The sequence below is a fragment of the Cetorhinus maximus genome, chromosome 5 (assembly GCF_964194155.1).
Source record: "Cetorhinus maximus chromosome 5, sCetMax3.hap1.1, whole genome shotgun sequence".
NCBI classification, from domain to species: Eukaryota; Metazoa; Chordata; class Chondrichthyes; order Lamniformes; family Cetorhinidae; genus Cetorhinus; species Cetorhinus maximus.
The window spans coordinates 81,399,667-81,419,712 of record NC_135883.1 but is presented as its reverse complement, the minus strand read 5'-3'; the positions used below and the strand labels follow the sequence as shown (position 1 = coordinate 81,419,712).

The window sequence follows — 20,046 nt, the reverse complement described above, 5'->3', positions numbered from 1 at the left end:
CTCCTTTAAGATTCCCCCATGAGGAAAAACAACTTTTCAGCATCTAACCTGTCAAGGCCCCTCAAATTCTTAAATGTTTCAATAAGTGGGGAGGCGATGGCATATTGTCACTGGATTAGTAACCCAGTGGGGACTTGGGTTCAAATCTCGACACGACAGATGGTGGAATTTGAATTCAATAAAAATCTGGAATTAAAAGTCTAATGATGACCATGGAACCATTGTCGATTGTTGTAAAAACCCATCTGGTTCACTAATGCCTTTTACGGAAGGAAATCTGTCGTCTATACCTGGCCTGGCCTACACATGGCCCACAGCAATGTGGTTGACTCTTACATGCCCTCTGAAATAGCCTAGCAAGCCACTCAGTTGTAACAAACCGGTACAAAGTCACAAAAAAGAATGAAAGCAGACGGACCACCCAGCATCGACCTAGGCACCAGAAACGACAACGGCAATCTCAGCCCTGTTGACAGGACAGACCCAGCAGAGGTGGCAGCACAGTGCTATTCAGTCGGGAGGGACTGTATGCAGTCAAACATGGGCAAGGAAATCTCCTGCTGATTACCACGTACCGCCCACCCTGAGCTGATGAATCATTGCTCCTTCATGTTGAACACCATCTAGAGGAAGCACTGAGGGTGGCAAGGGTGCAGAATGTACTCTGGGTGAGGGACTTCAATGTCTATCACCAAGAGTGGTTCGGCAGCACCACTACTGACCAAGCTGGCCGAGTCCTAAATGACATAGCTGCTAGACTGGGTCTGCGGCAGGTCGTGAGGGAACCAACAAGGGGGAAAAACATACTTGACCTCATCCTCACCAACCTGCTTGCCACAGATGCATCTGCCCATGACAGTATCAGTAAGAGTGACTACCGCACAATCAGTGTGGAGACAAAGTCCTGCCTTCACATTGAGGATACCCTCCATTGTGTTGTGTAGCACTACCACCGTGCTAAATCAGATAGATTTCGAACAGATCTAGCAACTCAAGACTGAGCATCCATGAGGCACTGTGGGCCATTAGAAGTAGCAGAATTGTACTTGAACACAATCTGTAACCTCATGGCCCGGCACATCCCTCACTCTAACATTACCATCAAGCCAGGGGATCAACCCTGGTTCAATGAAGAGTACAGGAGGGCATGCCAGGAGCAGCACCAGGCATACCTTAAAATGAGGTGTCAACCTGGTGAAGCTACAACACAGGACTACTTGCGTGCCAAACAGCATAAGCAGCAAGTGATAGACAGGGCTAAGCGATGCCCCAAGAAACAGATCAGATCTAAGCTCTGCAGTCCTGCCACATCCAGTCATGAATGGTGGTGGACAATTAAGCAACTCACTGGAGGAGGAGACTCCACAAATATCCCTACCCTCAATAATGGAGGAGCCCAGCACAACAGTGCAAAAGATAAGGCTGAAGCATTTGCTGCAATCTTCAGCCAGAAGTGCCGAGTGGATGATCCATCTTGGCCTCCTCTGAAGGTCCTCAGCATCATAGATGCCAGTCTTCAGCCAATTCGATTCACTCCATGTGATATCAAGAAATGTCTGAAGGCACTGGATACTGCAAAGGCTATGGGCCCTGACAATATTCTGGCAGTAGTACTGAAGACTTATGCTCCAGAACTTGCTGCACCCTAAGCCAAGCTGTTCCAGTACAGCTACAACACTGGCATATACCCGGCTATGTGGAAAATTGCCCAGGTATGTCCTGTCTGCAAAAAGCAGGACAAATCCAGCCTGGCCAATTACCACCCCATCAGTCTACTCTCCATCAATAAAATAATTGAAAGGGTCATCAACAGTGCTATCAAGCAGCACTTACTTAGCAATAACCTGCTCGCTGACGCCCAGTTGGGTTCCGCCAGAGCCACTCAGCTCCTGATCTCATTTCAGCCTTGGTTCAAACATGGACAAAAGAGCTGAACTCCAGAGGTGAGGTGAGAGAGTGAATGCCCATGACTTCAAGGCCGCATTTGACAGAGTGTGGCATCAAGGAGCTCTGGCAAAACTGGAGTCAGTGGGAATCAGGGGGAAAACTCTCCACTGGTTGGAGTCATACCTAGCACAAAGGAAGATGGTTGTTTTTGTTGTTGGAGTTCAGTCATCTCAACTCCCGGACATCACCGCAGGAGTTCCTCAGGGTAGTGTCCTTGGCCCAACCATCTTCAGCTGCTTCATCAATGACCTTCCTTCCATCATAAAGTCAGAAGTGAGGATGTTCACTGATGATTGCACAATGTTCAGCACCATTTGCGACTCAGATACTGAAGCAGTCCATGTCCAAATGCAGCAAGACCTGGACAAGATCCAGGCTTGGGCTGACAAGTGGCAAGTAACATTCGCACCACACAAATGTCAGGCAATGACCATCTCCAACAACAGAGTATCCTACCATTTCCCCTTGATGTTCAATGGCATTACCATCACTGAATCCACCACTATCAACATCCTGGGGGTTACCATTGACCAGAAACTGAACTGGACTAGTGATATAAACACTGTGGCTACAAGAGCAAGTCAGAGGCTAGAATCATGCGACGAGTAACTTACCTCCTGACTCCCCAAAGCCTGTCCACCATCTACAAGGCACAAGTCAGGAGTGTGATGGAATGCTCCCCACTTGCCTGGATGAGTGCAGCTCCCACAACACTAAAGAAGCTTGACACCGTCCAAGACAAAGCAGCCCGCTTGATTTGCACCACATCAACAAACATATGCTCCCTCCACCACCAACGCACAGTAGCAGCAGTATGTACCGTCTACAAGATGCACTGGTGGAATTCACCAAGGCTCCTTCGACAGCACCTTCCAAACCCATGACCACTACCATTTAGAAGGGCAAGGGCAGCAGATAGATCACCACCAGAAAGTTCCCCTCCAAGTCACTCACCATCCTGACTTGGAAATATATTGCTGTTCCTTCACTGTCGCTGGGTCAAGATCCTGGAACTGCCTTCCTAACAGCACTGTGGGTGTACCAAAACCATATGGACTGCAGCGGTTCAAGAAGACAGCTCGCCACCACCTTCTCAAGGGCAATTAGCGATGGGCAATAATGATGCTGGCCTAGCCAGCGAAGGCCACATCCCATGAATGAATAAAAAATAAAGATCACCTCTCATTCTTCTAAACCCCCAGCTTGCGCAACCTTTTTCAATAAGACAACCCCTTCATCCAAGGAATCAGCCTAGTGAACCTTCTCTGAACTGCTTCGAATGCAAGGATATCCCTCCTTAAGTAAGGAGACAAAATTTGTCTCAGGACTGAAGGTCCAGTCTCACCAATGCCCTGCATAGCTGCAGCAAGAGTTCACTACTTTTATACTCCATCACCTTTTCAATGAAGGCCCCAACTGCCTTGGTGGATTTGAACTCTCATCTGAACGTCATTAGTCCAGATCTCTGGATTACTCATCCAGTAACATAATCGTCATGGTACCATATCTGTGGAATAGGCCGTTCAGTCCCTGGAACATGTTTTCCCATTCAGTTAAATCATAGTTGATACCTATCTTTATTATACCCACTTTGTTTCCTTAATGCTTAATACCCTTGTCTAACAGAAATTTATCAATCTCTGTGTTAAAATTTTCAATTGATCTCAACAACTTTTTTGGAGAGGGTGTTCCAGATTTGCACTTTAATTTGTGTGAAGTGCTTCCTGACTTTTCCTGAATGGTTTAGCTCTAATTTTAATATTATGCCCCTTTGTCCTGGACTCCCTCGCTAAAGGAATTAGTTTTTCTCTGCCTACCTTATTAAAAGATTTAATAAACTTAATTTCCTCAATTCGATCCTTAACCTTCCATATTCAAAGGAATACAAGCCTAGTTTATGCAATTTGTCCTCATAATTTAACCCTTTCCACTCTGGTGGAAATCTGTGCTTCATCTGCGCCAAGGTCAATATATCCTTCCTGAGATGTGCTGCCTAGAATCGAATGCCATGCTGCAGATGTGGCCTAACCAGAGCTCTGTACAACAATATCATGATTTTCATCTCATAGTTCCATTAGCCTTTGAACTTAGGTTTTTGTATCTGCCCCTAGTTTTTAGTGATTTGTGTACTTGGACCCCTAAATCACTCCTTGTCTACAGTTTGTAGTTTCTCAACATTTAGAAAATACTCTGATCTATCCTTGAGGTCCAAAGCAGATGACTGCACACTTTCCCTGTTGAATTACATGTGCCAGTTTTGCCAAATCACTTAATCTATCAATGTTCCTTTGCAACTTTCTGCTCCCATCTACATGATTTATGGTGCAACCTAACTTAGTGTCATCAGCAAATACATATGCAGCACTCTCTTCCTTCATCTAAATTAATAATGAATATAGTGAATTGCTCAGGCACCAGTGCAGATCCCTGGAGAGTATCAATAGTCACATATCCATTTTCCCTACACTTTGTCTTCTGCTTTTTAATCAATTCCCTATTCAAGCCAACAGGATGCCTCCAACCCATGCACTCTCATTTTTCTTAATCACCTCTTATTTGGAACCTTATCAAATTTTTTCTGGAAGTCCTTTTAGCTGCTATTGCTCCAGGAATTGAACAATGCTGCAGCTGTGGGCAAGAGTTCCTGTAAATATGAGCTGAGGGGTAAGGGAGTAGAGAATATTATCATAAACTAAGAGGTGAGCCGGGGTGGGGGGAAATGGTGCAAACATGTACAAGAAAGGAAGGAGGGCAAGCATGCCAATGTGACATGAAGGTAAGGATCAAGAATGCTGACCTAAATTGAGGGCGAGGGTAAGGATAGTGCCAGCTGCTATTCTGCTGAGCAGGTACCTGGTAAAAGAAGTTGTTGGAGCCAGTCAGTGTTCAACATAGGTTTATTCACAGAACCTCGTTTAACATAAGTGTAGACTACTTTTCCACCACACAGGTGGAAATTGGTTCTTATATATATGCCCTAACCTTTCCCCAATTAGTATCAGCTGCTCTTAATCCCAACTAGAGCATGCACTCAATTGTCACAGTATTTGCAACATCAACACCAGCAGGCACTGCGACTCAAGGGGTGGAATTTTACTCCCGTCTTGAGAGTGGGCTGGGAGGCAAGGGGAGCCATAGAATCAGGAAGGAATGACTTTCCTGACTTCCCTGATTCAGTGAGGGATGAGGAAGGTCGAGGGTGGCCTTTCCACCTGGAGGCTAATTGAGGCCTTTAAGTGGCCAAATAATGGCCACTAAAGGGCCTCATCTCTTTGTCACTGGTATTCCACCAATGGTGGGGTTGGGGAGACACACCACATGGGGAGGCTGTCCAGTAAAAGCCTCCTAGCCGCTTGGGAATAGGGAACCCTCCTGATTGGGCACCCTGTGGTCCATGGAGGGCACCTCTCCACAACAGCAAGGGCTGCCTCCTCATAAAGCCCGCCTCTTCCCTTAACAATGAGCCCATCCCGCTCACCGGGGCAGTGGTTACCACTCCAGGTGGTGCTGCTGGAATGGAAGAGATACCGGTTCTCTGATTGGCTTTTGGATTCAGGGCCTCCGTCCTTAAAGGGATGGAAGCCCTGACAGCAGGCAGTTAACTACCTGATGGCCATACAGTCATGTTGGATCTTCCAACAGTTGCTGTAGCGACATTGCATCCGGTTTTCTGGCTGGTGGATGGGGTCACTGCTGTGACCGTTAAATTCAACCCAAGAAGTGCCAAGCTCCAGCATAAATGGCGAGGGCAAGGGAGAGAATTATATACCAATGAGAGTTGGTGAAGAGGCTGAACTATTCATGAACTAGGAATGAATGGGAAGACTAATAAACAATTTAAAAGCTGCTTTACACCCCAAAACAATATGTTTTAAAATATTTAGCATTGGATTTGACAATGAAAAATACTGAAACATATCTGCAATAACCTGTGGGAATGAAGGAAAATTCCTGCAATTTTTATTCTGGTAATCAACAATGAGTAATTAACAGATTATGTCAGCAGGCTAAATACCTCACTATTTGAAAAACAGTGGTTGGCACTTCATACAGCACTGAAACAATGCGGCCTTTTCAGACATGCTGAGTTTCAGAAAACACATTTTAACGAGATTCCATCTGCCTTTTTGACTGGATATATGAGACCCTATGGCACTATTCCAAAGTAGAACAGGATTTCTCCTGGTCTCCGGCCAATTTTTAACCCTCAACCACCAAATCAGGTTATCTGATAATTCATCTTACTGCGCAAGGGCTGCTATGTTGGTCTGCAAAGGAACAATGACCACATGTCAAAACAACTTTGGGATGTCCTGAGGATGTGGATGCTGCTACATGTGAATCTTTATTTTTTTTTTCTTTTTACTTGTTGGTCAAGCTTACTCATTTGCAATTGTACTTAAGTGGAATAGGGCATACGGTAACTGTTTTAATAAATTTCATTTATTTTTTGCAGGTCAGAATTGTCCGGGATAGGAAGAGAGTAACAGTTACAATTGGTCTCAACATCGCAACGACAGTTAGTCCTAAAAATGCAGACATTCTGGATGTTGTAGGTATGATTTATATTGGAGGATTGCCAAAGAACTACACAACAAGAAGAATTGGCCGTGTAAGTTGTGAACAAGAGCAGTCATGTAAAAAGTGCATAAAATCACACCCCTGAAATTTCGAGGTTATTTTCCCAGCGCAGAGTCTTATTTGATGTGAACATATGTTGACAATTCAGGCAAGGAGGACATAATGCCAAGTCACAACACCCCTCATCACCTGACCATTAAAATCTTTGCCAGAAAATCAAGAGCAATTTAGGTTAGACATGTTGACCTTAATACCCAAGTGTCTGAACTTAACTCCCATTGCAATCATTTGTGCTGGGAACTTAACTCTTAGAGACTTTGCAGCTCCTCAGTCAGTGCTTAATGGTTCTTTTTTCAGCAATGGAATCTTTTCTCTTGTCTCAAAACTATTTTTTCTTTACCTTCTTTGAGAGGATGATGCAGACATTTTACATGCTTATTAATAAAAGCTGTATCACTGCTGAGGAGTGGAATATTTTTATACTGGTGCTAATAGACTGCAGATCCTATTTGTCTTTCTATCTAGCCAAGAGCAATGCTCTTGATGATATGTCTCACAAAAATAGATAAGTAATAGTAGCTTATGTTTTTAATTTGGTCAGAGGACACAGTAGTATATACTGCACGATTTTGTGCTTTACCATAGGATCATATAAGTTTTCAGCAGAGAAAGAGGCCCTTTAGCCCACTGTCTGACCAGCTCTTTTCTAGAGCAGTCTAAATCTAAACACATAACCTTTCTCTCTCCTCTCTACTTCAAATATATGTCTAATCCTCTTAAAATATATAGTGATCTCTATCTTAGCTTCTCTACATGGGAAGGCATTCAACCCTCTATGCAGAAATTTCTCCTAACCCCTCTCCTTACTCTCTTAGTGACAGTTAAATTAGTTAAATTGATGGTCCACCTATCACCAACCTACAACCAGAATTAACCCCATTCCCTTTACCTTCCTAATCAGTCTCTTCTTCAAGAAAACTCTCAAAACTTGGTCAAACATGCCCATGGTGGCTATCCTTGATTGACCTACACATTTATAAATGTAGCCTCAAAGTTTGGGCTGCATTTTATGGGGAAAGTGGACTGTTCAACCCTCAGAAGGAAAATTGGTCAGCAGCTGACGTACCAGAAAGAATCCCGCCGCAATAACACACTGCAAGCAGACTAAACTAGCTGAGAATGGTACTTCCGCCCTTCAGTGGGAGGAAGTCCCACCCTCGGGAGCTGCTGGTCAATCTGATTGATCAGCAGATAAAAGCAAAAAACTGCGGATGCTGGAAATCCAAAACAAAAACAAAAATACCTGGAAAAACTTAGCAGGTCTGGCAGCATCTACGGAGAGGAGCACAGTTAACGTGATCACTGGCCCTCTATCCAGCTCTTCTTGTTCCCCCCCCCCGCCCCCCCCCACCCTCTTAAACCAGCTTATATTTCACCTCTTTTCTATTTTTACTTAGTTCTGTTGAAGGGTCATTCAGACTCGAAACGTTAACTGTGTTCCTCTCCGCAGATGCTGCCAGACCTGCTGAGTTTTTCCAGGTATTTTTGTTTTTGTGATTGATCGGCAGGTCTAGCAGTCCCGGCAGTGTTAGAGCTCAGTGGTGGGCATTACTGGGACTGCAGGAATGAAGCACGAAGTAGGGGTATGGCTGCTGCAGAAAGGTAAATCCCAGGCTTTTAGATCCAAGAGCCCAGGAAGCAGGTAGCCAGGGGTGGGGGCTGGGTTTTGGAGGGCAGGTGGCAAGGAAGGAAGTGGGAGTGCGGTGTGACATCTTGGGAAGGGGGAGTGCTCCCGATGCACAGAGGGCACCTCCCAAATGAGGTGCCTCCCCTTCCATCTGTTTGTTTTTCATATAGGCCGCCAAAAATAGCCTGCCCACTCCGGTCCAACTGCCCATGCTAACCGTATTATGGCATGGACAGCATATTATCCCAGACAATAGGCTTACTAACAAGCCTAATTAACCTTTAATTATTCATTTAAATATGGCAGTTGGGCTGCTGATTTCAGCACCCATCCATCTAGCATGTTATGGGGGTCAGCTCGATGGGTGTGTGGGAAGGTGCTGGGCTAGCCACCTGACATAGTTTCCGTGCCCCCCTGCCAAAAACATGCTCAGCGGGGAGGCTGTGAAATCCAGCCCTGGATTCCAAAGGCTTACCCAAAATTAGCATTAGACTAACTGGTCTATAATTGCCATGTGTATCTGAAACAGAAGTGTGGATTTGCCTACTTTTTTAATCTCAAAGCACAATGCTCATATTAAGGAGGATTAAAAAATTGTGCCCTGAGTCTATTTGATCTCCTCTCTTACTTCATTTAAAAGCCAGTGGACTTTTACTTTGTCTGTACATTTATATTTTACTGCACAGGCTTCACCCAGTTCCAACCAAAAATTGATAATTATAACCTTATTTTTGGTCATAGGATATCGATTTCCATTTTAAAAGAGATCTAGTGCTTGAAACAGGCAGGAGCTTTGCATACCCGGTGGTGGGCTCCTCTTAAAATAGAACTAGCTGTGTCATCAGAGTTAATGGGATGGTGAGGCTACTGACTTCATTTTGAGGACATTACAGCCCATGTAGTTCCAGGCAAAGGCAGTCAAAATTGACCCCAGTTTGGTGCAGTCAAACTGCACTCAGACCTTTTCAACAGCATTTCAGCCTGGTTTAAAAGATGAGTTAGCTGTGAAGACTTTAAAAGTGCCTGAAAGTTGGCTTAGTGATTGCATTTACACTCATGTTAATCTGTTGTTCACTCATTTTTTCACCACAGGTAGTCTACAGTATAAATGGTTGCATCCGTAACTTTAAATTGAACAACAACACTTTTGACCTGAATAATCCGACTTCCAGCCTTGATGTTGGTGTCTGTTTTCTTAATAGTCAAAGAGGAAATTATTTTGATGGAACAGGTTTTGCTAAAGCAGGTAAAGTATTTGATTACTTTGACAATGAAATTGTTTGTAGTTATTTTACAGTAAACAACCAGCGTAATTTCAGTCAGCCATCACCTTAAAACACTGTTCTTGCAAAGAAAGTAGCTTCATGCTATTTGAAGTTACTGTGTATACTCCCATATGAGTTTTGGCCCATATATAAGAAAACCTCCAAAGTTTACAGAGGCATAAATTTCTGGTCTCGTGAATGAGTGTATACAGTAAGAAATCTCTAGTAGTTCTGTTTTTGAAATAAGGCAAACAATTACTTTAAACAGTAAAATGTAAATATATTTTTGCCAGCTAAGCATTTTTGATAGTTGAACACATTGTGAAAATTATTAATATTATCATATGCACATTCGTGAGATAACTGGTTTTTAATTAAAAGATGGATATAAAAGATTTTATCTATAAGAGGTAGATGAGAAAGCAATGTGGCTGGGAGTTCTGCTTGAATAGAAAATGAGGCCTTACTCCAGACAATCAAGCATTGTCAATGCTTTGCTACTTAAAGCTCATTGATTCCTCCAGACTCACCACCCCACTAGCAGGACTGGAAAACCTACAACAAAAAAAATAGAAAGAACTTGCATTTTTATAACAGCTTTCATGATTTCTGACACCACAAGGCATGTTGTAGCTAATTACAGATATTTTTAAGTGTAGTCACTGTTCTAATCGAGGAAACACAGCAACCAATTTTCACATAGCAAGGTCCTACAAAAAACAACAAGATGATGACCAAATAATCTGTTTTAATCATGAGTGTTGAGGAATAAATATTGGACAGGGCACCAGGGATAATTGAAGTCTAATGAATAATTAGTTGAAATTAGCTCAGTGAAATTACAGTAAGAAGTCACTCATTTGTGTTATAATCCCCGTAGAGAACAATAGCTTTCAAAAAGAAATTCGAACTTCCAGTTAATAGCTGGACAGATGACACAACAAGATGGCCCGAATCTTCTGAGGGGCAGCAGTCAATGTTGGATTGCTGCTCCGCCCCTACTTTTCGGCACCACAATGGAGCTCCGCATTTCCGGTTGGGTCTTCCAATCCCGGCTTCTTCAGAAATGCTGAGCAGTTTTCCATCAAATTGCTTCCACATAAAGCAGGATTGTTGAGGGCCCCCTTTTTATGGCACTAGCTGCTGTATTCCGGTAAGTGTACATTAACGCACTGAAAAGCTTTGAAACGTCTTAACCGCTTTTCAGTGTGTTAGTGAATAGGTGAATGATTGGTGAATATGTAGGCGTGTGACTGGACAGGGTAGGTGAGGTAAGTGAGTAAGTGAGGATGGGTGAGGTAGGTGGGCAGGGTGGAAGCTGGGCAGGGTGGCAGCTGGACAGGGTGGCAGAAGTGTAGGGCTGTTGGTTGGCAGGTTGGTGAGGTGGGTAGATGTGTAAGTGAGTAGGTGGGTCAGGGGGTGCACTCAGGCCTGGTCAGGAGGGGTTGAAGGGTGGAGGGGGAGAGTTGGGTGGTGAAGGGCTAGTGAGGTGGGGTTGGGGGGAGTCAGGGAGAAGTGGGGGTCAGGAGGTAGTCAGGTGGTGGGGCTAGTCAGGTTGGGCCGGGGGAAATCAAGTGGTCAGTGGGAAGGTTTGGGGAGGGGGTTTGGGGGTATCAGTTGTATAGTATAGTTGTCAGGTGTTAGACTAGAATTTTTCTGCCTAACGTTTCCCTGGGCAACTATTCAGGTAATTAAATCAGAACTGTCTGAAGTCTCCGACTCTAATTCAGAGTTGGAGACTTTTTCCGAGAGTCCCAGGGAGCAGGGTAATTGTCCATTGGTAGTTCAAACTTCCTGGGCAATCCCCTTGGAGTTACTGCATCAGGACTTCTGTAGAATCCCGAAGTGTATCTTGCAGGTTACATCCGGTCTCCGATGATCTGAACACTGGAAGATCTGGGCCAACATTTCACTTTTTAAGATGTTTACTGCCACAGACTAAAATCACTATTGACCAAATATTATTTTTGTTGGCAACTTATACTTTAACCACAGATTAAGATGTTTAATACAGCCAAAAGAAGGACACTATCACGTGTACGTTACACTGTCCTTCAAGTAGACATTCAATTCTCCCAGAATCAATCCAAAATGATTCTTAGTTCCTGAGGGTTTACTTCCGATCTTTTCCTTTCCCAGCCTGGAGACTTTTAACTCCAGAACTGTCTTTCATGGTGCGAGTTTTCCTGGAGACTTCTCTCTCTAGCTAAAGCTAGGTAAATCTTCCAGCCTCATTTTAATTCCTCACAAATATAGTCTTTCCAATTTGAGTGCGAGCTTCTACCCGCATTCCTGTGAGGTATACCACAGCCTTTTTCTGCCTATAGCTGTTCTCCCTCTTCTAGATCCTGATAGACTAATTTTTCTGTGAGTTTCTGTGGCCCTCTCAAAGCCCATTTCTATGGCCACGTGAGTCTCATGGGCCTTTGTACCCAAGTAGAAATGCTGATTAGCTATTTTGAGAGCACAATGCTTTTTCATCTTGGAAATAACTGGACAGCTTAAAGCACAACCGGTTACAACCGACATTCTCAACACTTTTCTGGGACTTTGGAGACTCTCAGTCTATCCACTATTAGCACAAACCAGGCAGACTCAGAATAGGCCACATGGCACAAGACCCCTTCATTTTACTTAAAGACACAGCCCCAGGACATAACAATCTGTTTCCTCTACAGTTCACTTCTTCAGATAGTGACAAGGTGTGGCAGTTTCCGTTTGGGAAGCAGTTTCCCTGCTCCATTGATGAGTCCCAGTAGCACACCCAGGAAGAACGGTCTTGTCTTCTGTCAAAACTCACCATTTATATATGTCCTCCCTGTCCATGTATCACAAAGAAAATGCTACTAAGTGCAAACCCTGAGTAACCAGAAGCAAGAGAAGAGTGAGAGCAGCAGTACTGGAGGATGGCACCACCTCCTTGGAGAGGGGAGTGGGGGGTGGAATTGGAGTTCAACAGTCAACATCCCCATTGGTTGCCTTCCAAGTATTTACCAATCTCTGTGGATTTCCTGATCATTCCTGTTCTATATTTCACCAAAATTATGATTAAGTTAAACAGAATTACCTGGAAAAACTCAGCAGGTCTGGCAGCATTGGCAGAGAAGAAAAGAGTTGACGTTTCGAGTCCTCGAATTGATTAAGTTACTTATTTGAGACACTGAGAAACATCCAAGAATACCCAAAAAGTGCATGCAGCTAATGAAGTTTAATGAAGCAAATGTCATGTTAAGACCAGGTGGGAAGGACAGAGGACTAGAGGACCCCTCTAGTGAACCTCCTTGGTTGGTCACAGCAAACATTTACCACCGGAATTTTCCTGCTCTGTTGGCGTTGGACACCATGGTAGGCGGGGACAATATGGCGAGAAGGCTAAAGATCAGTTTCACGCCTTTGTGAAACCAGTTTGCAATCATCCGCTCGATTCGTCTACAGCGGGCTGCGTTTCCCATCACCGTTGGAAGCCTAATTTCAATACTTTAGCAGTTCATTATCAGCCCTGTTTGCCGGAATCATTCCCCGCATCAAATTTACCGCCCACTTCGGTGTGACTTCAGAATAACATGCTTCACGACTGCCTTTAAAAGGCATGCACCTGGTGACCTGAACTTCAAGAGGAACTCGGAGGTGAGTGCACACAACCTTGCGTAGCGCTCACGACCATCTCCTGTGTGCCATCAAGAAAGAGGCGCTGTGCATTCGCGGGGGGCACAGGCAAGTCGCGTTTTCCTGGCTGGCTTTCAGTGTGGTGCCAGAGGAAGGGCTCCAGTGTGGGTCAAGCAGAGCGGGTGGGGGGGGGGCGATGGGTGGTGGATGGTGTGGGAGAAGGTGGCACAGACGGAAGGAAATCTCAGGCACATGCCGGCGGTGTGGGTGGAAGTGGGGTGTGCGAAGTGGCCACGCACTTGAAAAAGCTTGTCAAAAGTGAACATTCTTCCGCAGCTGAGACTGTTCAGCAGCAGCTCCATTGTCATGCTTAGAGTCGGGCGTCTGAAGCTTTTCTGCCCACTCAAGCAACGCAAAAGCATGAAAGTGCCACCAAATGCTCCAGAGCCTTTTATTCCTCAGGCGCAGACTGCAAATTAATGTATGTTTTAGGGGGTAGAACAATTGGCTGACTGGGCAAGTTGTAAAATCCCCTTGTGAAAGGTGGCCATGGCACAGTCACTGGTGGAGGCGCTCACAGCCCCTTGCAATGTCTTTATGAAGGTTTGGACTTGTATCCCTCATGGTTCAAGCTAACAGTGCAGCCTTACAGCGTGGATTAGGAGAATGCCTGCGCCTGGCTGAGAGCACAGTATGTAGTCCAATGGCCAAAACTGCTGCCAATCAGTCAAGTGAAGTAGAGCGGTGGTGGATGGGGTTTCGGACAGCCAATGAGTGCACTACACACTGGCCATTCAAGTGGTGGCCAACACTCTAATGCATGCGTGAAGGGGCCTTCAGACTTAGCCAAGAGAGGTTCTTAGGACACCCATGCTAACCCATGCATCTCTCTCTTTGATCCAGCAGGAAGAGAACATCAAGACGATGGAGCCTGGTGATTTAGCGGTATGCTTCATGGCTTACAGAGACGAGTGGAGAAGAAGAGAGCAGCAAAGGTGTCTAACTCGGCAAATGGAGAAGCACCTCCCTCAAGATGAAGGGGCGGCAGGGCTTGCTGAGTGCACAGCTGAAGATCCACAGTGAACAGTCACTCGTAGGCGCCTCACTAGACACCTGTTGACGGCACCTGTTGTTCCTGCAGGTGACGGAGAACCAGTGTTGTTGAAGATAGCGCATGTCTAGGAAACTTGTCGGTCACACATGCCACCTGCTGCAGGATTTGGCACCATGGGGAGACAGAGGGAATTCACTTCCTGTGGCTGTGGAAGTGACCGTGGCACTCAATTTTTATGCCTGTGGCTCCTTCCAAGATTCCACAGGTGGCCTGTGCAAGACCTTGCAAGCCTCCACGCACAGGAGGTTACGGCTGCCATCTTCGTGAAGGCACAGAACTTTGTGCATCATGCCTGGGATTAGTAAAGCCAGGAAGCAAGAGCACTGGGATTTGCACGGATCTCAGGTTTTCCACAAGTGCAGAGTGCCATCGACTGCACTCATGTGGCACTTAGATCTCGGTAGCAGCAAGCAGTCAACTATATCAACTGCAAAGGCTTTTACTCGCTGAACATTCAGCTAGTGTGCACCCACCACAAACGCATCCTAAAGGTCTGTGCATGGTTCGCAGGGAGTGCCCACAGCACCTGCATCCTTAGCAGGTCCCAGATCCCTGACATCTTCCAGGGTCCAGGGAGGCTGCAGGGTTGGCTCGTCAGGGACAAGGGCTGCCCACAGAGGATGTGGCTGATGAACCCTGTGCGTCAGACTTCAGCAGAGCGATGGTATAACGAGGCTCATGTCGCGACCTGGGCTTTGGTGGAGCAAACAATGGGCATTTTGAAAATGAAGTCCGGTGCCTCGAATAGTCCAGTGGAGCACCGCAATGTAGTTCCCAGAGGGCATTGCGTATCATCATAGCTTGTTTTGTGCTGCACAACCTGACGCAGGAAGTGGGGGAGTACCTGGCTGAGGAGGAGATGGAAGAGCTGCACGTTTCCTCCAATGAGTAGGACATTGAAGGGGATGAGGGTGATGAGGTCCTCGGAGGTGAGGATGCTGGCGATGAGGCCATTGCACTGGCCAAATGAGGCAAGCACGCTCGGGAGGTCCTTGTAGCCGCAGGATTCATGGAGGATGATGACGAGATGCAGTGAGGACGGTCCTGACATCCTCACCTTGCATCTGTGAACGTTTGACCCCAGTGTGGCTGATGGCAGCGCACATACCCTCAGTGCTCAGGCTCATGCAATGGAGATGCAGCATAGGACCTAATAGTCACTAGATCCCAGGAGGATGATGACAACATGCAGTGAGGGCACTCCACAGATCTTCACAAAGCCTCTGTGAAGACCTGACTCCTGTCTGGCTGAGGGCAGCTTGCCTGCGCTCTGTGATCAGGGTCATATCATGGAGATGCAGCCGTGAAACTTTAGAAGCACCTGATCCTTTGTCCGCCTTCAGCACCTGATCCTTTTTCCGCCGATGGTTGATGAGAAGAAACCAGCACACAAAAAGGGAGGCAAGAAAGCCTTAAAGAAACCGGTAGCGAAGGGCGGCAAGAAGCGGCGAAAGTCGAGAAAGGAGAGTTACGCCACCTACATCTACAAAGTGATGAAGCAGGTTCACCCCGACACCGGCATCTCCTCCAAGGCCATGAGCATCATGAACTCGTTCGTGAGCGATATTTTCGAGCGCATCGCGGGTGAGGCTTCCTGCCTGGCCCATTACAACAAGAGCAGCACCATCAGCTCCCGGGAGATCCAGACCGCCGTGCGCCTGCTGCTCCCCGGGGAACTGGCCAAGCACGCCGTGTCGGAAGGGACAAAGGCGGTCACCAAGTACACCAGCTCCAAGTAAAACCCCACAATGACCTGAAAAACATTCAGCACCTGACCTCTTCAGGAGCACAGCATCACTGGTCACAGATGCTGAAGAGATGGGGGCCAGCCTCACCTCAAAGGTGCTGAGAGCACACAGAGAGAATGACGGAACTCTGTGACACCTGCCAACGACATTCTCGCAGGAATGACAAGCACCGTCAAAGTGCAGGCATCAGTAATGTTTCCAGGGAGTGTGAGGCCGGACCATCACTGTGGCCCGAAGGCTGCACAAAGTGCAGGGAAGAGGCCCTGGACTGAGACACCTGCCTTTATCTTGGCAGGAACTAAGATTTCAGATCTAAATTATAAAAAGGAGCTATAGGCAAAGAGACATTCTTGGGAGTTTATTGACAATAGTGAACATTATGTACAAGTGATAAACACCCATGTCCAGACTGTGCAACTACACCTTCTTAACCCTCATAATCCTGCGGCTATGTCTTGGTGCTCCCCCGACATCCATAGCAGAGGTGGAGGCAGCCTGCTGACTGCTACATCCTGTCTGTAATGACATTGGTGGGCGCTCTCTGGAGGCCCGAGACTTGGAGAGCCACAGCCTGCTTTCAGGCACCCTCCTTGGCCTGTGGAACTGGAGCTGCTGGGGTCGCAGGAGGGAGGTATTCGGATGGCCCAGGGATGTGCCCCTCTCATCCTCCTCCCTATGGCTCCCTGAGGGCTCCTGGCTAACTCATTGAGGAGAAGGGGAAACTGGAGTGAGATCAAGCTGTCCCACATCCCACTTGCATTGATATTGTTAGAGGCCAACTATGGCATCAGTGATGGAGTTCAGCTTGCACAGAAGTGCAGGACCGCTGTCCTGGACCAAGGTCTCCATGGCGGCCGTGGACCTCGGTGCATTGGCATGCCAGCACTATCACCTCAGACTGAAGGCGGATGGATTCCTCCATTGTGCCTTGTAATCTGAGGAGTGCTGCGGACACCCCGTCCTAATGTTCCTGAGCTTGTCTTTGCAGCTCCAGCAACTGAGATATGACCAAGTCCAGAGGCTCCCCATCTGACTGGAGGCTACTCTAGGAGTAGGTCCCACCGAGGTGTGTATCTCTGAGCTGGTGGAGGGTGTGCGTGAGCGCTGTGACAGGTTTTCAATGAGGGTGTCATCAGATTCTTCTTCTTATGTGTCTTTGGGTCTTGAGTCGAGGACCTGGTATGTGGGCTCCCTTGGTTGCTTCCCAGATATGCATGTGAAAGCAAGGAGAGATAATTAGTGCATGGTAGGGGAGCAAGGAACAGGGGAACTCACTCACAGCATGGCATTTGATTGATGTTGCACTGCTGGACCCTCACTTGGTTAAGCTCCGCCGAGCTCACCATCAGCACTGGAATGGTCCAGATCCTCGCTGGCCAGCTGGATGACTCTATTCTCTCAGTCTGTGAGGCATTCCTCCACCAGTCTGTGACCTCTCCCTTTTGTTGTGTGTCAGCTTGTCCTGCATGAATATAGATGGAGAGTGTAAGCTGGATGCCTGCCATGAGAAGGATGCCTGGCATGTATGGGAGGTGTGTGGTGCCATGGATGGGATGAGGACACAATCAATAGTGCAGATGAAGGTGTGAGAGAGTGAATGGTGCTATCCCTTAATGGGCAGTGAGTGAGGTCCCTGTAGATGTGTGATTGGTTTATGAGTGTATGAGTTGAGAATGATGAAAAGCGTGACTCACCGTGGTGGAACAGAGGTGATCACTCATCCTCTTTCGGCATTTGGTGGTTGTCCTCTTTTGCAGGGCGTTGGCGCTGACCACCTCTCCCACCGCCTCCCATGCTGGATTGGTAACCTTGCTTGTTGGTCTTTGCCCAGAGCGGGGGTAGAGGACATCGCGGCGGGCCTCCACTGTGTCTAGTAGGCACCCGAATGAGGTGTTGCTAGATTTGGGGGCAGCATGTTTCCTCCCTTTGGAAGCCATGACTTTCCAGCAGCTTTTGATCCCTTAGAGAGTGCTAGTTCGGTAGAGGGGCTGCCTTTAAATATGGCATTCGGATTACTGAAGGCTGAGGTTACAGCGGGGCTGACAAATGAGAGGCTGCCCCACCAGCAACCTGGCGCGTTTCTTGTGAATGCATTAATAATGAGGCGGGGTGCACTGGGAATGGGATGATGCAGCGGGAAAGCCTGTCATTGAAGTCAGTGGGTGAAACAACTTTTTTACCGCCAGCTACCACACTTTGTTCTAATCTGGGATGATTCTACCCATTGTTTTTTTTTCACAAGGATATGCCTTTTCCAAATCAGAATGGATTTAACTATTTAATCAGTGCGCAATAAGGAACCAATCAAGCAAGGTTTTCATGAGTGAAAGGAAGAGCAAATTTATTAACCAGAGGAAAATAATAAAAACGTGACATACGACCATACGAGCAAGGAGCAGGAATAGGTCATTCGGCCGCTCGAGCCTGCTCCACCATTTAATGAGATCATGGCTGATAGTAACCTCAAATCTGCATCCTGTCTACCCCTGAAAATCTATCACCCCCTTGCTTACCAAGAATCTATCTACCTCTGCCTTAAAAATATTCAAAGACTCTGCTTCCACTGCCTTTTCAGGAGGAGAGTTCCAAAGACTCATGACCCCTTGAGAGAAACAATTTCACCTCATCTCAGTTTTAAATAGACCATCCCTTATTTTTAAACAGTGGCCTCTAGTTCTAGATTCTCCCACAAGAGGAAACATCCTCTCTGCATCCACCCTGTCAAGACCTCTCAGGATCTTTTATGTTTCAATCAAGTCGCCTCTGACTCTCCTAAACTCTAGCGGATACAAACCTAGCCTGTCCAACCTTTCCTCATAATACAACCTGCCCACTCCAGGTATTAGCCTGGTAACCCTCTGAACTGCTTCCAATGCAGTTACATCCTTCCTTAAATAAGGTGACCAATACTGTACACAGTACTCCAGATGTGATCTCACTAGTGCCCTGTACAACTGTAACATAACCTCCCTACTTCTATATTCAATTCCCCTCACAGTAAATGATAACATTCTACTAGCTTTCCTAATTACTTGCTGTACCTGCAAGTAATTAGCCTTTAGTGATTCATGCACTAAGACACCCAGATCCCTCTGCATTTCAGAGCTCTGCAATCTCTCACCATTTAGATAGTATGCTTCTCTTTTAGTCTTCCTGCCAAAATAAACAATTTCACATTTTCTCACATTTACTCCTTTGCCAGCTATGTGCCCACTCGCTCAACCTATTAATATCTTACTGTAGCCTCCCTTAGTGTTCTTCACAACTTACTTTCCTACCTATCTTTGTGTTAGTAACAAATTTGGCATCCATCCCATCCATCCCTTCATCCAAGTCATTTAGATAAATTGTAAACAGGTGAGGTTCCAGCACTGAGCCCTGTGGCACACCACTTGTTACATCTTGCCAACCTGAAAAAGACCCATTTATGTCAACTCCCTGCTTCCTACTAGCCAGCCAATCTTCTATCCATGCCAATATGTTACCCCCATACCATGAACTTTTATTTTCTGCAATAACCTTTGATATGGCACTTTATCAAATGCCTTCTGGAAATCTAAGGACAGTACATCCACCGGTTCCCCTTTATCCACAGCACATGTTACTTCCTCAAAGAACTTCAATAACTTAGTTAAACATGATTTCCCTTTCATAAAACTATGTTGAGTTTGCCGGATTACCTTGAATTTATCCAAGTGCCCTGCTGTAGCTTCTTTAATAATAGCTTCTAACATTTTCCCTATGACAGATGTTAAGTTAACTGGCCTGTATTTCTCACTCTGTCTCCCTCCCTTTTTGAATAACTGAGTTACATTTACAATCTTCCAATATAATGGAACCTTCCCTGAATCTAGGTAGTTTCAGAAAATTAAAATCAAGGCATCAACTATCTCACTCGCCACTTCTTTTAAGACTCTAGGATGAAGTCCATCTGGACCCGCGTGCTTGTCAGCCCACAGCTCCAACAATTTACTCAGTACCACTTCTCTGGCGATTGTAATTTTCCTAAGTTTCTCCCTCCCTTCCATTTCCTGATTTATAGCTGCTTCTGGGATATTACTTGTATCCTTTATCATGAAGACTGATGCAAAATATCTG

The 20,046-nt window shown here is 46.1% G+C and overlaps 1 protein-coding gene across 1 annotated transcript in view; it reads left to right on the top strand.

Annotated features, from left to right (window-relative positions):
* The window catches only part of lama2 (laminin, alpha 2), a 582,487-nt gene that overhangs the window by 551,402 nt on the left and 11,039 nt on the right, over positions 1-20,046 (top strand). Inside the window, exons 59-60 of the mRNA XM_078542125.1 lie at positions 6,297-6,559; positions 9,308-9,461. Of these exons, the coding sequence (XP_078398251.1) occupies positions 6,297-6,559; positions 9,308-9,461 (417 nt within the window). The remainder of the gene's footprint in view (positions 1-6,296; positions 6,560-9,307; positions 9,462-20,046) is intronic.